We start from the raw sequence: 19,608 nt of genomic DNA, 5'->3' as shown, positions 1-19,608 counted from the left end.
CCACGCCGACGGATTGCGAAGACGACTTTCTCTTAGATTTGTACAAGTTTAGAGGAACAGCATCAATTATCGAGGGATGAAGACGGACGGATAGAACGCTGGTGGGCGGTGATGCAGGTTTGCCATTTAGTGGTCAAGCATTGCAATAATCCCATTTCAATTTCATCAGAGATTTTTATCATGTTTTTTATTACTTCGAGGTATTTTCACTAAACGGCTGTAATCAGAATAGCATGCGTAAGGTCTTAACCCGCAGAGACCCAGTGTTGTAATATTACAACATCACATTTAAAGGGGTTCTATGGAGGGGTTAAAAAAAACGACACTTACCTGGGGCTTCTATCGGCCCCCTGCAGCTGTCATGTCCCACACCGTCCTCCTATGATGCTCCGTTCCCCGCCGCCGGTCCCGGTCTAATATTTGTCTAACTAGACGAATAGTGCTCACTTATGCACATCATAAGGAGCTTAGTGCGCAGGCGCAGTACAAAATTTTCTTGTACTGCAACTGCGTAGTAAGCACCCGATGATGCGCACGGGAGCGCAGCCACAGTCTAGTTAGACGCATAATTAGACCGGGAACGGAGGATTGTAGGAGGAAGGCGTGGGACATGACAGCTGCAGGGGACTGATAGAAGCCCCAGGTAAGTGGCTGTATTTTTTTTTTCACCCCCTCCACAGAACCCCTTTAACCCATTCTCGTTCCGTTGTTTTTACTTGAGCAATGTTCACCTCCCATTCATTAGCCTATAACTTTATCACTACTTATCACAATGAACTGATCTATATCTTGTTTTTTCCACAACCAATTAGGCTTTCTTTGGGGGGTACATTTTGCTAAGAGCCACTTTACTGTAAATGCATTTTAACAGGAAGAATAAGTAAAAAACGAAAAAAATCATTATTTCTCAGTTTTCAGCCATTATAGCTTTAAAATAATACATGCTTCCATAATTATAACTCACGTATTGTATTTGCCCATATGTCCCGTTTATTACACCGTTTAAATTATGTCCCTATCACAATGTATGGCGACAATATTTTATTTGGAAATAAAGGTGCATTTTTTCCGTTTTGCATCTATCACTATTTACAAGTTTAAAATAAAAAAAATACAGAAATATTTCATCTTTACATTGATATTTAAAAAGTTTAGACCCTTAGGTAAATATTTACATGGTTTTTTTTTTATTGTTATGGTTTTTTGTTTTATATATTAACCACTTCCCAACTGAGGGGTTTTACCCCCTGACCACCAGAGCAATTTTCACCTTTCAGCGCTCCTTCCATTCATTCGTCTATAATTTTATCATTACTTATCGCAATGAAATGAACTATATCTTGTTTTTTTCGCCACCAATTAGGCTTTCTTTAGGTGGGACATTATGCCAAGAATTATTTTATTCTAAATGTGTTTTAATGGGAAAATAGGAAAAAACGTGAAAAAAAAATTATTGTTTTTCAGTTTTTGGCCTTTATAGTTTTTAAATAATGCATGCTACTGTAATTAAAACCCATGCAATGTATTTGCCCTTTTTGTCCCGGTTATAAAACCATTTAAATTATGTCCCTATCACAATGTTTGGCGCCAATATTTTAATTGGAAATAAAGGTGCATTTTTTTCAGTTTTGCGTCCATCCCTAATTACAAGCCCATAGTTTATAAAGTAACAGTGTTATACCCTCTTGACATAAATATTTAAAAAGTTCAGTCCCTAAGGTAACTATTTCTGTATTTTTTTCTTTAATTGTAATTTTTTTTTTTAAATTATAAGAAAAAAAAAATGGGCAGTGTGGGAGGTAAAGGGTTAATTTTGTGTGTTAAACTAGTTTATTTCTATGTAAAAAATGCTTTGAATGTAGTTTTACTATTTGGCCACAAGATGGCCACAGTAACATTTTGTTTATGCGTCCGGAAGGACGCTTGCAGGAAGTAGAAAGAGGCTGTGACTTTGTTATTTCTCACAATGATCGCGCTGCTCAGCCGAGCGGCAGCGGATCATTGCGGGGCTTAGATCAACGAATGGGAATGGATTTTCCCGTTCATTGATCTACGGGCGAGCGGGCGGCGGCGTGTTTACTAGCGGCAGGCGGCGTGTTTACGAGCGGGAGCGCGGACAGCGGCGGGAGCGCGGAAAGTACGTATTTCTCCGTCCCTGGGGGTTAAAGGATGGAAAAAGGGACGGAGAAACACGTACGCGCGGGGGTAAAGTGGTTAAACATTTTGTGTGGGTATTTTTGGGAGGGTGGGATGGAAACTATAGGTTTTTAATGTAAATGTGTGTTGATTTTTTTTTTACTTTTAGTTGTAATTTTACTTTTTGGCCACAAGATGCCGGCCATGAGTTTGTTTACATGACGTCACTCTAAGCGTAACACACGCTTAGAGTGACACATGGGGGAGGCGACAGCCAGAAAAAGCACAGCTTCCGAGAGAAGCTGTCGCTTTTTCAGCGGGGGAGAGCAATCAGTGATCGGGCACCATAGCCCGATTCACTGATTGCCTGGCTAACGAACCGCGGGCCGGGAGCGCGCGTGCACGCGCGATCGGCCGCGGGAGCACGCGGTAGCGCGCATGGTTCCTGGACGTAGTTGCTACGTCCAGGAACCAAAATAGGTTAAACATTTTATTTGGGTAGTTTTGGGAGGGTGGGATGTAAACAATAGGTTTATAATGTAAATGTGTGTTGATTTTAATTGTTTTTACTTTTAGTTGTAGTATTACTTTTTGGCCACAAGATGGCGGCCATGAGTTTGTTTACATGACGTCACTCTAAGCGTAACATACGCTTAGAGAGACGCATGGGGGACGCTACAGCCAGAAAAAACGAAGCTTCCGAGAGAAGCTGTCGCTTTTTTAGCGGGGGAGAGGAATCAGTGATCGGGCACCATAGCCCGATTCACTGGTTACCTGGCTTAACGAACCGCGGGCCGGGAGCGCGCGTGCACGCGCGCGATTGGCCGCGGGAGCGCGCATGGTTCCTGGATGTAGTAGTTTCTACGTCCAGGAACTAAAATAGGTTAAGCTACAAAAGGCTACAAAAATAAACCCACCCCCATTTTCTACTTTTTAAAACCTCATTTACATTACCAATTGGTCCTCTTCTTCAGTTCTGCAACACTATTGGATGGTTGAATGTATAAATAGGCCTGTTTATCTGGTCATGAAGTCATACAGCCCGGGTGTCTGTTTAGGTCTCTGGGGGTTAAGGTGCCTATACATCAGGCAATGATGGGCAGAGACAAATATCTCTCTGATCGAATCTGATTAGAGAGAGATCTGTTTCCTGCCAATACACCGCAGGCCGATTCCTGAACTATTTCAGCATGAAATCTCTCGGGAATCGGCCATGTCTGCAGCATCCACCGCCTTGCCGCTGCCCCCCTAGTGTGTAAATCAGTTCTTACCCCCCACACCACAGGTTGTATATAGACGTAGTAAAACCTTACGGAATATACTTACCTCCAGTCATTTCTGGGGGAAGGGGGGTCCCCGTAAACATTGTTCAGTAACAGGCACCTACAGTTGTGGAGGATGTGTCTATTGTCGATACCTGGAGATAGGCAAGTCCGTGGTGTTGCCCAATGGCAAAAGATGGTTTTTGCGACATTTTGTCAATTGTAACACCATTGGTGTAATTTATCTGCTCTACTGCCGATGTGGTTGTTTCTATGTGGGCAAAACACGTGCATTTAAGGAAAGGATTAAAGACCATGTGGGCGACATCGCGGGCTGCAACTTCAGGTCCCCGATTGCTAGACACATTCATTTGCAACATAGAGGTGACTCCAGTTTCATAAAATTTATAGGCCTTGATAGAGTCCATCTACATCCAAGAGGAGGTGATCTAGATAGATCGCTTCTACAACTCGAATCCCGTCGGATTTTTGATCTAAAAGCTACTGAAAATAAGGGGCTAAATGACAGTATCAATTATCGAGTATTCTTACCTAAATAGAGTTCCGAGGTTTTTCCTTTGTTTCCCCAATATTTACATCGTCTTGACTCTCCTCTCCCCCCTGCTGCGCTCATACTTCTTCTTATTGCTGGCAGTTTTTTGGCCATATTAGTTTATCGGGGTTATGTATATATGTGGACCCATGTACTCGTATGTGGGTGCATTCGTGCCCCGTTTTCCGGTTATTTACAATGGGAGCCGGATTTCCAGTCCAGTCTTATTTGTTGGTAACCCTTTGGGGTTCATGGACAGTTTGCATGTCGATTGGTGGCAGCCCTGGACCGGCATTTTGCTGATTCCGGGGCTCGCACTGATTGACATTAGTTTTATGCCTTTTTGTACGTAGGTGTTTTTCATATGATTATATAAATTTGTCTATTTTTGGATATGATTGTATGCCAATATAGTACATGATATGCAATTTTGTGGGGGGTCTGTAATTTTTTGTTGTGGTTCGCTTCTCCCCGCCCCCTCCCCTCGGGTCCTCGCCATGCGCATTGGTCACAGAGAGCATCCCCGTTTGTTGCAGGGCGCACATCCGGGTCTTGCCATGTTGGAGCACTTTTGCGCTCCAGTGACACACTGCGCACGCGCCCGCCGCAGCTTGGACGGGCGTGCGCGATGACGTGGCGGTGGATGGCGTGAGCGGGAGGCGGACATTACAACGCTTAAAAGACGCATGGATGGCGTCTACAGGCATTTCTTTGCTGTCTCGCCTTTGAAAAGGCCGCTAGTGCGGCGAAACATGTCAGGCATCACTGACAGTTACCTCACCCTGCTGGGCATGCCATAAGAACCTCCACTGGATCTTATCCTCTCATTCATCCACACGGCAGCAGTATACAAGGACTGGTAACTATGCGACCTTTGATGGCTTTGCTTTGCATTTGTACTGCTTGGACCTGCTTTGCATAAATTGCATGGCCAGATTTATCCTGCATGGACCGGTCGTGTATGGCTTTGCTTTGCCTTGCTACATTCACATCATTGCTACTCATCAATCTATGCCTGTCCCTGCGAGTGGGGGACTCACAGCCCATATCAGCATATGGAGGATTTGATCACCTGTTCCTTCTGGCTATATGAAAGATGCTGTTGGCAATAGATGATTATAATAAGGAACTCTGCTTCATTTTCCTGCATGGTATGATGAACTGATACTACATTTCATTTGGCAATACATGATTGGAGATCTTGGATCCATGTTTAATATCAGATCACCAGTTGCTTATTTATGATTACTACAGGCCCTGTGACTTCATGCTTAAATCTTTGCCAATACATCAGCCTATATATGTCGCATGATTTTGCTGTTTAGCCATCACATTGAACTGCCTTCAATTATTTAAAGAGGTTTTGGGGACTGCAGCCCCGTATCCAGAGCCGGATTAAGGCTAAATGGGGCCCTAAGCAAAGTAACTGATTTGGGCCCCCCCATCATGTCGTAATAGAATCAGAAGATGCAGCTGAACAGCAATATGCCGCACACACCGGGCAGCCAAGCTACTGGTTGCTATGGGCAACAGCACGCTTTCCTCTGTGGGTGCACAATGCAGGGAATAGCAGCGGCAAAATGCAGAGTGAGAGATGAATGGCTGGGACATTTGCACTCAGGGGCTGGGGCACCCCTGTGAAGAGGGCGCCAGATATCACAGCAGCAGCACTTTCCCCCTGCATTTCCAGCCTGGCAATAGCAGAAAGCTCTGGACACCGCCAAACCGGAAGCCGTTCCCCAGACAGAATTACATAACCACTCCCACCACCGAACAACCAATTTCCTCCCAAACTAGGCAGCCACCATGCAGCCTCCATCCCAGTGAATACGATAGTCCAGCAGAGAAGGCAGCCGCAGTGGGCGAGAATGACAGCACCAGATGAATCACATTCACCTATTGCGATCCAAGCAATAGAGGTCCCGTCATCCGGAGCCCATCTGTCTCCTCTAGAGTGCTGCCGTTTTGTTACTACTACTATTACTACTTCCTACTTCCTGTCTGATCTGAGAATCAGGAAGTTCAGAGCGAGCGGCTACACTGTAGAAGAGAAAGATGGGTTTCAGATGACGGGATCTCTATCGCTTGGATCATGGATAGGTGAGTGAGCGTTTGCCATCTGCTGCTATCATTCTTGCTGCAGCTGTGGTTCTCTGTGGGAAGGGAGGGTGGAGTGGGCAGCGGCAGAGCGCACAGTAGCAGGAGGGGGACCTAGGAGGAGAGCCTGGCTCTGAAGACAATCAGCAGCGCACGGCATCATTTGACAAGACAAGACAAATAACATTTATATCGCACTTTTCTCCTGCTGGACTCAAAGCGCCAGAGCTGCAGCAACTAGGACGCGCCCTATAGGCAGTAGCAGTGTTAGAGAGACTTGCCTACGGTCTCCTACTGAATAGGTGCTGGCTTACTGAACAGGCAGAGCTGAGATTCGAACCCTGGTCTCCTGTGTCAGCGGCAGAGCCCTTAAAGGGACTCCAAGCAGTGCCTGTGGATATGCCTTTAAGCATACCCACAACTAATTCATTACATCCTCACACCTACCAGCATGATGTTTGTAATTATATCCCCCTGGGTTCCTTATATTTCATTGCATTGTGCTGAATCGAGCTGCCAACTTTGGAGAAAAGTCGTCCTGTGGTCGTGATTTCGATCGCGAAAATATAGAAAACTAAAAGGCATAGAGCAGCCGTTTATATATCATTGGAAAATGGAGAAAAATAGCTTTAAAATGATATGCATCTTTCCATAGTTACTGCACTGCTCAGAGTCCCTTTAACCATTCTACCATCCAGCCACCTCTGACTTTGGAGAAAAGTCGTCCTGTGGCCGCGATTTAGATCGCGAAAATATCGAAAACTAAAAGGCATAGAGCAGCTGTTTATATATCATTGGAAAGAGGAGAAAGAGAGCTTTAAAATGATATGAATCTTTCCATAGTTACTGCACTGCTCAGAGTCCCTTTAACCATTATACCATCCAGCCACCACTGACTTTGGAGAAAAGTCGTCCTGTGGCCGCGATTTCAATCGCGAAAATATCGAAAACTAAAAGGCATAGAGCAGCCATTTATATATCATTGGAAAGAGGAGAAAGAGAGCTTTAAAATGATATGCATCTTTCCATAGTTACTGCACTGCTCAGAGTCCCTTTAACCATTATACCATCCAGCCACCGCTGACAGGATGGCAAGGGCTGGTTTATGTGCTGATGGGGCCCCTTTGACTCTGAATGGGGCCCCAAGCGACTGCTTTTGTTGCCTGGTCGGTAATCCGGCCCTGCCCGTATCAATTCAATGGAGTACATACCCAGCTGAGTGGAGGTTTAACATTTTAGAATTTGTTAGGGGGGTTTATGTATTATTGTACAGTCTTTATGTGTTTTTTCTACTATTTTATAATAAAGTTCATATTCATTAATTTTTCATGCACCCAAGAGCCAATTCTCTTCTTTATGGTCTCATTATTATTAGTGTGTAAATGTGCCCCCATGTGTGCATTTATACATGACCTGTCTTGTGCTGCCCACCATGCAGTGCCCATCTGTCTTCCTCTTATATTTGCTCCTCACTTGTACCATGTGCAATACGACGGCTGGGAGACACTGGGGCTTTCCTCGCATTCCTCGCTCATCCTGACATCGATCGCCACATCTTGCAGCATTTCCCATCGATAGCATCGTCCATCCGGCATGCACTTGGCGGCACTGATTTTCCATCCGATTTGATAATAATTACAATAATTTAGTAATATATTATAGTAATCCCTTTATAGTAAACTCCAAGGGACCAGGAAAAGTAATTTACTATATCAGAATTTTACTATATCAGGATTGGTCATACATTTTATATTTATACAGGCACATTTTCTGGGACCTGAGGACTGAGTTTACTATAGCCAGAGGTTTACTACATCAGAGTTTACTATAACGGGATTCTACTGTATGATATGTATATATTATAATAATTATTGAATCGGATGATCGATGAGCCGCCAAGTCCAGAGATATATGGCCACTTTTACGCACCATAAGTAGAGAAATACTGTATACGGTAATACTGTATACTGTATACACATGTTAATAGGGTTTAATGCATGTAATGATAATATCGTGCATAATGAATGTACTGTATATAGTCAATAATTATACTGTATATAGTCACATAGTTTGATTGAAAAAGAGGCTGGGATAACACTATAGTGTTTGGACCTAAAGGCAAATGTTTATCAGGGCCGTTTCTAGGCATAGCCAAACCAGGCAGATGAGTGGAGGTGATAGCTGTGGGAGGGGACACCACAGAACTAGTCTTAGCACTCTGTACTTTATGGAATTATTACAGCCAACTGCTGGTTCCATCAGAGGCGTAGCTAGGGTTTTTAGCACCCGGGACAAAGACATTTTTCCCCGCCCCTGGACAAAATGTGCATGGTCAAGAGTGTGGACGTGGTCATGGGTGGAGTCAAATGTAAAAATGCTGTTTAGATTGCCAGCTGTACCCCTTCCCCCCTAAAGATAGCGATATGTGCCACCTTCTCCCCATTTAGATCGCCAAATGTGTCCCCATTCCCTTGTTCAGATAGCCAGATGTGTCACCTATAGACAGCCAGGTGTGCCCCCTTATAGCCAGGTGTGCCCCCCTTTAGATAGCCAGACATGTCCTGCTTTTTCTACTGCCGTTAATGCTTCTGCACTCCTTTGCAGAGGGAGGGAGAGAAGCCGGGGCACTTCGGGCAGCCAACGAGCCAGCTTTCATGCATGTGGGGGTGCAGTGGCTGTGCTGAGCCCCCTTACAGTGCTGTGCCCCCCCCCCTTGCCCACCCATAGCTACGCCTCTGGGTTCCATTAAGAAAGGAATGTATGGTAATTTTAACCTCTTGACGACCAGCTAACGCCGATTGGCGTAAACTGGTCGTCTGCGGGTTACCATGGAAACGGCCGGTCGATCGAGCGGCCTTTCCATGTCAGTTCACGGAGGGTGTCTCCGTGAACAGCCGGAGAGCCGCCGATAGCGGCTCGACGGCAAAATGTAAACAGGCGGGGAAGAAATCCCCGCTGTTTACATCATACGGCGCTGCTGCGCAGCAGCGCCGTAAGTCAGATCGGCGATCCCCGGCCTCTGATTGGCCGGGGATCGCCGCCATATGATAGGCTGAAGCCTATCCCACAATGCGCAGGACGGTTATCCGTCCTGCGCAGCCCAGCAAGGGAGAGGGAGGTAAGGGGAGGGAGGGAGCGCACAAAACGCTGCGGAGGGGGGCTTTGAGGAGCCCCCCCCGCTACCCACTAATGGCCGGCGGCGATCAGACCCCCCCAGCAGGACATCCCCCTAGTGGGGAAAAAAGGGGGGTAGTCTGATCGCCCTGCTGCACTGCTGATCGGTGCTGCGGGCTGTAGAGCCCACGCAGCACCGATCAGTGAAAATTCCCCTGGTCGGCAAGTGGTTAATGCCTTAGCAGGTGCTGCTGTGGCAATTGTTGCAAATCTTGTTGGATTTTCAGAACAATATTCTAACCTGTACATAAACAGTATTATGTTTATAAAGTGGATGGACGTCCCTCAAAACCATTATTGGAACGGTTTGCTATATGGGTTCAGTGAGTTTTTGGTCAGTGATATGTACAGTATATAGCCTGGTAATAATTTGTGTATCCTTTATTTTGAGAAATAACATTATTTCTATGTAAACTATCAATATCTTATTGGTGCCCAGAAACTAATTGAACTAGTTGTAGGATATGAGTCGGGAGACAAACGTGCACCACCTGGGGGGCCAAAATGGCCAGAGAGTGCCCTGAGTGTTACTAATAGAAATATCAGCTTAGCAGTTAATATCATTTTCAGAATTTCCTGTTAAAGAGTACTTGAGATGAATGGAAAAAAGAATGTTTTTTTATGTACCTAGGCCCCCTCCAGCCCCTCCAGGCTGATCGGTCCCTCGCCGTCGTCCTCTGCCACCTGGATCCCTCGCTATGGGTCCCGGTAATTTCCCAAGTAGGAGCAGTCCACACGCACGCGCTCCCCCAACGCGCTCCCGACTTGGGAAATTACTGAGACCTGTAGTGGAGGATCCTGGCGGCAGAGAGGGGCGACGCGGGAGTGATCAGCCTGAAGGGATATGTATAAAACCTTTGAATTATACTAAGGCGCCCGCGCACCACACGGCTAAGAAATAAGGTTATCTGTTTTGCATTGACCTGAGGAAGCGGGCTGAGTCCCACGAAACGTGTTGTCTACAGTATAACCATTTTTATAATAAAGACTCCCTGTTTTTCCACCTCTGTGAGTCTTCATTAGAGCTAGGATACCTCTTTTTATTTGTATAAAGGAGATAAGCTTTATGATTGCACGTATTGGACGCCTCCCCAACAACCTCTCATGTATAAAACTAGTTTCCCATTTATCTCAGGCTTACTTTAACAAGACAGCAGCCCGCATGGCAAAGAGCCCACCCCGCAGCTGTTTAGGTCTGCAGAACATGATAGAGAGTTTGGTTCCTCTTTAAGTTCCAGGCTCCGGTTTGCCGCACCTGCCACACTTCCATGCATTTTGCACCAATCAGATCTGACGCTGCTTGCTCTGTGTGTGTGTGACAGGGGAAGACGTCCGTGCAGAAGAGCAGCTATGAGCCGATGTGGAACGAGCAGATCATATTCACAGAGATGTTCCCTCCACTCTGTAAGAGGATGAAGATACAGATCCGAGATTCGGACAAAGTCAACGATGTCGCCATCGGGACCCATTTCATAGATCTGCGGAAAATCTCCAACGAAGGAGACAAAGGTAAATGTGCTGTGACTATGCAAGTAACAGCACCTAACTTATACTACAATCAAATCCACACACACGTATTTGCCATTTATAGGCTACGGCTGTATGTTTATTGGGGGTTTACAAAACATGAACTAGAATATAATAAACCAATATTAACCAACCATAAACTTCACACTGAGTGTTTGGTCACATGACTCAAGAAACCACCATATTTTACCACCTTACTTCACACCGAGTGCTTGGTCACATGACTCAAGCAACCACCAAAAATTACTACCATACTTTACACTGAGTTCTTGGTCACAAGACTCAAGTAACCACCAACAATTACCACCTTACTTCACACTGAGTGCTTGGTCACATGACTTAAACAACCACCAAAAATTACCACCATACTTCACATTGAGTTCTTGGTCACATGACTCAAGCAACCACCATATGTTACCACCTTACTTCACAACGAGTGCTTGGTTACATGACTTAACCTTCCTGGCGGTAACCCCGTAGTTCGGGGTAAGCCGCGCAGGAGGTTTTCTCAGGCCCGGCTGGGCCGATTTTCATATTTTTTTTTGCTGCACGCAGCTAGCACTTTGCTAGCTGCGTGAGCACACCGATCGCCGCCGCCCCGCGCTCGATCGCCACTATCCGCCGCGCCCCCCCCCCAGACCCCGTGCGCTGCCTGGCCAGTCAGTGCCAGGCAGCGCTGAGGGGTGGATCGGGACTCCCAATGACGTCACGACGTCGCTGACGTTGGAGACGTCATCCCGCCCCGTCGCTATGGCGACGGGGAAAGCCCTCCAGGAAATCCCGTTCTTTGAACGGGATTTCCTGATCGGAGATCGCCGCAGGCGATCGAAGCGGGCGGGGGGATGCCGCTGCACAGCGGCTATCATGTAGCGAGTCCTGGGCTTGCTACATGATTTTTTAAAAAAAGACTGCTGCGCTGCCTCCTGGCGGAATTTAATAGACCGCCAGGAGGGTTAAGCAACTATCATAAGTTATAGTCATACTTCACACAAAGTTCTTGGTCACATGACTCAAGCAAACACCATATTTTACCACCATACTTCACACCAACTGCTTAGTCACTTGACTCAAGAAACCACTTTAAGCTACCACCATATTTCATATAACGCGTGCAAATAAGAAAATGCGTGTGAAAATGGCCGTGATATGAGTTATCACGATTTTGTGAATCAAGCCCATGGTTGTTGGTCAGATGACTCAAGCAACAACCATAAGTTACCACCATACTTCACACCGAGTACTTGGCCACATGACTCAGGGCCCTTTCACACTGGTGCTGTGCAGTGCGGCATTTTACCGCAGCCTACTGCTAGGGCAGTGTTAGTCGATGGGGCCTTTCCTACCGATGCCATAGACTTACATGGCTTCCGGTCTGCCATAGGTCACCGTAGGGTAACGTAGGTACAGTATGCACTCGCGTTGGGGATGCAGTGAAAACATCACTTCCGTTGTGGCGACGGAAGTGATGTTTTCACCGCATCCCCAACGCGAGTGCATACTGTACCTACGTTACCCTATGGTGACCTATGGCGGACTGGAAGTCATATAACTATGGTAACGCGTGTTTTAAAATGACCACTACAATTTTACGCATCGCTGAATGCGTGGAAGTGTATTTTAGCAATGCGCTTTTGGGCACGTGGTTGCTTCTGCGACAGGAAATGAGCATCACGTCCTGCTTGGCTGCCCACCAGACGGGATAACGCGGTAATCCCTGTTTTGTGTGGTGCTACACCGCCACCGCCAATATTCAGCATGAAACCGGCCTCAAGCAACTACCATAAGTCACCACCATACTTCACACTGAGAGCTTGGTCATGTGACTTAATCAACCACCATATGTTACACCATTCTTCACACGTGCTTGGCCACATCAGGGTCGATGCATGTGGTGTTTATTAATTAAGTTTCCTGATATTCACAATATCTCAGGTCCATTTTTAGCATTTTAGTATCTTTTTAGCAGCTAATATTGTTCTGCTTTTTTACAAGACTCATGGTGTATATCTTTGTCTCCTGCAAAGGTTTCCTCCCCACGCTGGGGCCAGCTTGGGTCAACATGTACGGCTCCACCCGGAACTACACCCTGATGGACGAGCACCAGGACCTGAACGATGGGCTCGGAGAGGGGGTCTCGTTCCGGGCCCGGCTGTTGCTCAGCCTCGCTGTGGAGATTTTAGATACAAGTTCTCCCGAGCTCACCAGCTCTACTGAGGTGCAGATGGAAGGAGCACCCCCGGTGACCGATGTAAGAATTGTTCTGTTTCTGACCCCATTAAAATTTGACTCAACCCAAAGATGAACCATCTTAAATTTCAGTATTAGCTTTGAAAACGAACATTTCAGATTGAAAAACCCATTTGGGTAGCTCTGTTTTCACGCAGCTGTGCACCCATCCTACAGACTGATTTGTTTCCTGTGAGCAGACTGAGGTCTCCCAAGTTACCACCACTCACTACTTAAAAAAAAACCTGTAATGAGAAAAAGTTCCCCTGGGGGGTACTCACCTGGGATGGGGGAAGCCTCCGGATCCTATCGAGGCTTCCCCCGTCCTCCTCAGATGCACGGCAACGGCGAAAAAGCTCCCGGAATGGCGGGGATGTAAATATTTACCTTCCCGGCTCCAGCGCAGGTGCAGTATCGGCTCTCCGCTCGGAGATAGGCAGAAATAGCCGATCGCTGTCAGGCTGCTCTACTGCGCGGATGCAAGTCTCCTGCAAGTCTCCTGCGCCTGTGTAGTAGAGCAGAACCGACAGAGATCGGCTATTTCCGCCTATCTCCGTCCGGAGAGCTGAAACAGCGCCCCCGCTGGAGTCGGGAAGGTAAATATATTAGCCTTGTCAGCCCAGTAGCAGAGGGGGAAGCCTCATTGGGACCCTGAGGCTTCCCCCTACCGAGGTGTGTACCCCCCAGGGGACTTTTTTTTGTTACAGGTTCTCTTTAAGGTGGCCATACACTTATAGATTGGCAGCAGATTCGACCATCGGATAGATTTCTGTCAGATGCCTGTCAAGTCGAATCTTACAGGCATCTATTGGATGTGTGCCACACACTAGGAACAGGTTTGCAATATATTTTAGAATTAAAGGAATACTATCAAACTTTATCAGTTTCTATCAGTAGCATAAATCAAAATCCCATCAATAGTCTAAGCGAACACAGCATATCTTTTTGCTGTGCAGTATCTTTTTTTATTTATTTTACCTTATAGGCTGCGTCCTCTGTGAAACTGACGGCGACGGGGAATGGGGCAGCTCATTTTGTGAGAGGGGATTCCTATATTACAGTGTAGCAGTGGATTACCCGACTTTCAGCTTTCCCCACATCAGCGCATTATTCAGAGGATGACACGCCGAAGTAGCCTGCTATGAGGAGCGAGAGACAACCGCTCTCACTCCTATTCTGCCCAGCCAATCAGCCCCAGACTTCCGTGTGTCGGGCTGCCGCCGCCGCATCGTCATTGTTGTTTGCTATGCAACGGCAAACACATTAGCTGGAGGAGGGCGCGTCATGATCCATCCTTCTCTTCCGCTCCTGCTTCTAATGCTTTCAGGAGCAATGACACGCCCTCCTCCAGCTAATGTGTTTGCCGTTGCATAGCAAACAACAATGGCGATGCGGCGGCGGCGGCAGCCCGTACACGGAAGTCTGGGGCTGATTGGCTGGGCAGAATAGGAGCGAGAGCGGTTGTCTCTCGCTCCTCATAGCAGGCTACTTCGGCGTGTCATCCGCTGAATAATGCGCTGATGTGGGGAAAGCTAAAAGTCGGGTAATCCACTGCTACACTGTAATATAGGAATCCCCTCTCACAAAATGAGCTGCCCCATTCCCCGTCGCCGTCAGTTTCACAGGGGACGCAGTCTATAAGGTAAAATAAATAAAAAAAGATACTGCACAACAAAAAGATATGCTGTGTTCGCTTAGACTATTGATGGGATTTTGATTTATGCTACTGATAGAAATTGATAAAGTTTGATAGTATTCCTTTAAATCTATTGGAAATCTATTGAAAATTGATCTAAATGCATTTTTGGACCATTATATCCAATGCAACTCTATGGGCCATCGATCTGCTGCCAGCAGCAGATGGACCTAGATTTTCCATCCTGTCAGATAGATCAAATCGATCGAAATCGGCTGCAAATCGATCGGTTTGCTGATTTGAAAAAATCGATTTCCAATCGATAGATTGATTCTATAGACTCAATCGATTGATGTCTGAAAAGGACCAGTGTATGGATGTTCCTGATTTGGAAGTCACATCTGATTGACCCGCCCACCAGGTGATTTTCCATTAGAGGTGTGTTGGTAAATGCATTCTGGCATCTATTGATGTTCCTCATTTAGGGGTCACATGGTCACACCTGAATGACCCGCCCACCAGGTGAATCTAGTGGAGAGGAAATAAGCCGCACTGAAGAGCCCAGTGCATATCTGGCCCATAAAAAACACAGATCCTCTCCGGAAACTCATGCTTCTGTACACTGTATATACTGTACTCACGTATAATCCTGACCATTATTACCTGCCTTGTTCAGTTTTGGGTTGAGCTGTACTTTACGTTCTCCACCCTCTATGAATAATATTCAAACTGCTTCTGAAGCTGGTCACCTAATTCCTTTATCTGTCCTCAGAACTGCACCGGCAAGATGGAAGAATTCTTTCTCTTCGGAGCTTTCCTGGAGGCAACCATGGTAGATCGCAAGAGTGGTGACAAGCCCATCAACTTCGAGGTGACAATAGGTGAATAGTGTGACATAGGGGGGGGGGGGTGTGACCTGTGCTATTCATACTATTTCTTTAAAGTGTACCTGTAATGAAAAAAAATCCCCAAATGGGTTATTACCTACGTAGTGAGAAGCCTCTGGACAATCCAGTGGCTTTCCCCATCCCTCTCCCTTTCAACTGTCCAGCGATGGGAACCCCTTAACCCTGTAGACAAGGGCTTGTTGACTGAGTGCAGCCGCACTGCACAGGTGGCTCTCGCCTGCACAGGAGCATGAAGTGGTGCTCGTGAGGATGCAGCACCTTAGCGCTCCTGCATGAAGGAGAGCGTGGCCCAAATCCTTCAGAGGGTCCCCGGAATAGCAGTAGGGGCAGTTTGCTGCTGAAAATGTTTAATGTTGTGGCATTTTACAGCTTTTAACTTTTTTTTTGCAGGGAACTATGGGAACCAACTTGATGGGTCAACTAGGCCAAATATGAGGAAGAAAAAGGAAGGAGCGGACGGTGTAGAGGAAGAAACGGAACTCTTGCAGAACTCAAGTGAAGATGAAGCAGATGATGATGGAGAGATGCAGTCAGTCTCCTCCAGTCCACCAATGAAGCCTTTCATAACAGACAGGTGAGACCCACCAGCCAGATGGTGCTAGTGAGAGGTCCCATGCCTTATCTTCTCGCCTCCGCTTCTTTCAACTTTCAATAAATCAGACCTCTCCAATTTCCAAAACGTCACCTCATAATGATGTAACTTCAAACCAACCAACCAACTAATGCTTACACTTCTGCATGTGAGTGGGAATTAGGCAGCGCTAACAGGATTCTAGCAATAGCCCCTGACCCCCGGCCTCATGGGGGGGCCCGGCCCACTCCTGTATGTTATGTCCAGCAGCAGCAGTACGGGTGGCTCTGTACTGCACAAGCGCGCTCTCTCACGCACTGGCACAGGTGAAGTACGAAGCTTCCCGTCTTAGGGAGCACTTAAAGAGACTCTGTAATAAAAAAAAAGGTTCCCCTGGGGGGTACTCACCTCAGGAGGGGGAAGACTTTGGATTCTAATGAGGTTTCCCCAGTCCTCCTCCATCCCATGATGGTTTTGCTGCAGCCCACTGAATGCAAAGCCTGTGCAATACCTTTCCCTGTTCTGGTGGTGGGGGGGGGGGGGCAGGATTGGTGCTATTGCAGCTCTCGGCACGGAGACAGCTGATCTCAGTCGGGTCAGCTCTACTGCACAGGAGACTTGCGCCTGCGCAGTAGAGCAGCCTGACACTGGGATCGGCTATTTCTGCCTATGTCCAAGGGGAGAGCCGATACTGCACCTGCGCTGCAGTCGGGAAGGTAAATATTTACATGCCTGTTGTTCAAAGGGGCACAGCGAGACCACCATGGGACACACAGGAAGCCTCGATAAGATCCAGAGGATTCCCCCTCCTAAGGTGAGTACCCCCCAGGGGAATTTTTAATGTTACAGATCCTCTTTAAAGGAGACCCGAAGTGACAAGTGACATGATGAGATAGACATGGGTATGTACAGTGCCTAGCACACAAATAACTAGGCTGTGTTCCTTTTTTTCTCTGCCTGAAAGAGTTAAACATCAGGTATGTAAGTAGCAGTTCCTATCTGAGTCAGACTACAGTGTGACCCTCACTGATAAGAAATTACAACTATAAAACACTTTCCTAGCAGAAAAAGGCTTCTGAGAGCAGGAAAGAGATAAAAAGGATCAGTAGTTCACAGATTTTTAGCTCTGGCATACTTCAATGAATGTGTCATTGAGCAAAAACAATAAAACTTAAAAAGTAGATTTAAATATAAAATAAAACTGTGGAATATCTTAAAAAGTCATTTTTAGGAAATGGAAGATAGATGCAATTGTTTATTTCATTTGTTTATTTTCACCTCGGGTGTCCTTTAAGCTACCAAAGACTTCCAAAGCCTCTTGCAGTGAGGGATTCAAATGGGGGATGACATTATTGGAATGAGGGGGGCTCTATATGACCCAGAGCTTTCCCTCTCCATTTCAGTTTGTGTGAATAAGTAGAGAATGTCATTGAGATGCCAATAATGAGGGCTTGCATGCAGATTTTATTGTATGCACCCGGTAACTTGGCAAATCAGTGTTTCACAGAAGTGAGTTGAAGCGGCTCAGTCTCAAGCTACAAACAGTTTGCACTGAATTTGCAATCAAGACAGATTTTTCAGCATCTTATTGACCATCCGTAAGACCACACTTGTTTCCTCTTCACACTTTTTATCAAACAAACAGACACATGGACGGTGAAGTAGGATGGGACTGCGATAAAAGGCTAGGAACATCCAGGTTCCCTGACCAATCATTAGTCCTTATAGTCCTCGTTGTGTGAGTGAGAGACTGCTGATCTTCATGACTCTGTTTCCTCCTCTACAGGAATTACTTCCACCTTCCCTACTTTGACAAAAAGCCGTGTATCTACATCAAGAGCTGGTGGCAGGACCAGAGGAGGAGACTCTACAATGCCAACATCATGGACAAGCTGGCCGACAAGCTGGTTAGTAATACAGGAGACAGGAGCGTAACTATAGGGTGCACAAGTGCAGTGGTGGCCCCCACCAACTAACCTCTCGAGATCCATTCTTCAGGTCAGATATTTTGTGGCTACACTTGTTATGGGTGTGAAGATATTGATGGTCATACTTGTTTTATAAAGCTTGGGAGATGGGTCTTAAGGCTGTGAAAGTCATCAAGCTGATGTTGGTTCAAAGCCTGAAGTGGTTTATCTCTGGTGAGTAGTGTGTATAAGGGGACTGCATGGAATGACCACCCTCACCCTCATGGCTCACAGGGGTTGTGTTGTTAACCCAAGACGCAGTGGTGTGGTGGCGGTAATTGAATTATTTGGTAATGCACTCTTTAGTTTGTCTCATTGCAGGAGCATAAGACAGACTTTGAAGGCTTGCTGATTATTAAGGACAATTAACCGCCTGTTACACATTCGATGGTCTCCACATAAAATTGATTCTACTTTTGTTACTACTGTGCACCCACAGAACTGTGTCCTAACAATAGGACTTGAACAAACATGGATTAATCACTTTCCATTGTATGTTTGGGTCTGCTTTAATGGAAAAGAAAGGCCACATATGGGGAAAATGATAAGAAGAACCAGCCACTGCCCGAACATTAATAACCCTTACTGACGTTTCAACAGCCAAAAACTGTGGTAAAATCAGGACAAAAGAAAACTGTCATTTTGTGTAACATATACCTCCATAGAAAATGGCCGCTTTTTTTCCTTAGTATCCACCTGCTGATTTTACCATGGGGATTGGCTGCCACTGTTGCAGACTCCATAAAGGTCATTCATGTTTGGGCTGTGTGTTGATCATCTTCTGTTCATACATACACTCGGTATTGTGTGTTCAGTAGTGTTTGGGCAGTGTGCAGATCATCTTCTGTTCATACACACACTCGGTATTGTGTTCACTCATGTTTGGGCAGTGTGCAGATCATCTTCTGTTCATACATAGACTCGGTATTGTGTGTTCAGTCATGTTTGGGCAGTGTGCAGATCATCTTCTGTTCATACATACACTCGGTATTGTGTGTTCAGTCATGTTTGGGCGGTGTGCAGATCATCTTCTGTTCATACATAGACTCGGTATTGTGTGTTCAGTCATGTTTGGGCAGTGTGCAGAATCTGCAGATCATCTTCTGTTCATACATACACTCGGTATTGTGTGTTCAGTAGTGTTTGGGCGGTGTGCAGATCATCTTCTGTTCATACATCCACTCGGTATTGTGTGTTCAGTCATGTTTGGGCAGTGTGCAGATCATCTTCTGTTCATACAGACACTCGGTATTGTGTTCACTCATGTTTGGGCAGTGTGCAGATCATCTTCTGTTCATACATACACTCGGTATTGTGTGTTCAGTCATGTTTGGGCAGTGTGCAGATCATCTTCTGTTCATACATACACTCGGTATTGTGTGTTCAGTAGTGTTTGGGCGGTGTGCAGATCATCTTCTGTTCATACATACACTCGGTATTGTGTGTTCAGTCATGTTTGGGCAGTGTGCAGATCATCTTCTGTTCATACAGACACTCGGTATTGTGTTCACTCATGTTTGGGCAGTGTGCAGATCATCTTCTGTTCATACA

General features: G+C 46.1%; 1 protein-coding gene across 17 annotated transcripts in view; it reads left to right on the top strand.

The window, feature by feature from the left end:
- OTOF (otoferlin) overlaps window positions 1-19,608 on the top strand; it is a 500,418-nt gene that overhangs the window by 352,759 nt on the left and 128,051 nt on the right. For all 17 annotated transcript variants that reach the window (XM_068279952.1, XM_068279942.1, XM_068279943.1 and 14 more), the window contains 5 exons: window positions 10,545-10,731; window positions 12,774-12,997; window positions 15,384-15,492; window positions 15,910-16,093; window positions 17,877-17,997. In XM_068279952.1, the coding sequence (XP_068136053.1) occupies window positions 10,545-10,731; window positions 12,774-12,997; window positions 15,384-15,492; window positions 15,910-16,093; window positions 17,877-17,997 (825 nt within the window). The remainder of the gene's footprint in view (window positions 1-10,544; window positions 10,732-12,773; window positions 12,998-15,383; window positions 15,493-15,909; window positions 16,094-17,876; window positions 17,998-19,608) is intronic.

This window comes from Hyperolius riggenbachi, chromosome 4, assembly GCF_040937935.1.
Source record: "Hyperolius riggenbachi isolate aHypRig1 chromosome 4, aHypRig1.pri, whole genome shotgun sequence".
Taxonomy (NCBI): domain Eukaryota; kingdom Metazoa; phylum Chordata; class Amphibia; order Anura; family Hyperoliidae; genus Hyperolius; species Hyperolius riggenbachi.
Note: the sequence above shows the minus strand (reverse complement) of the source record. Positions and strands in the feature narration are given on the sequence as shown.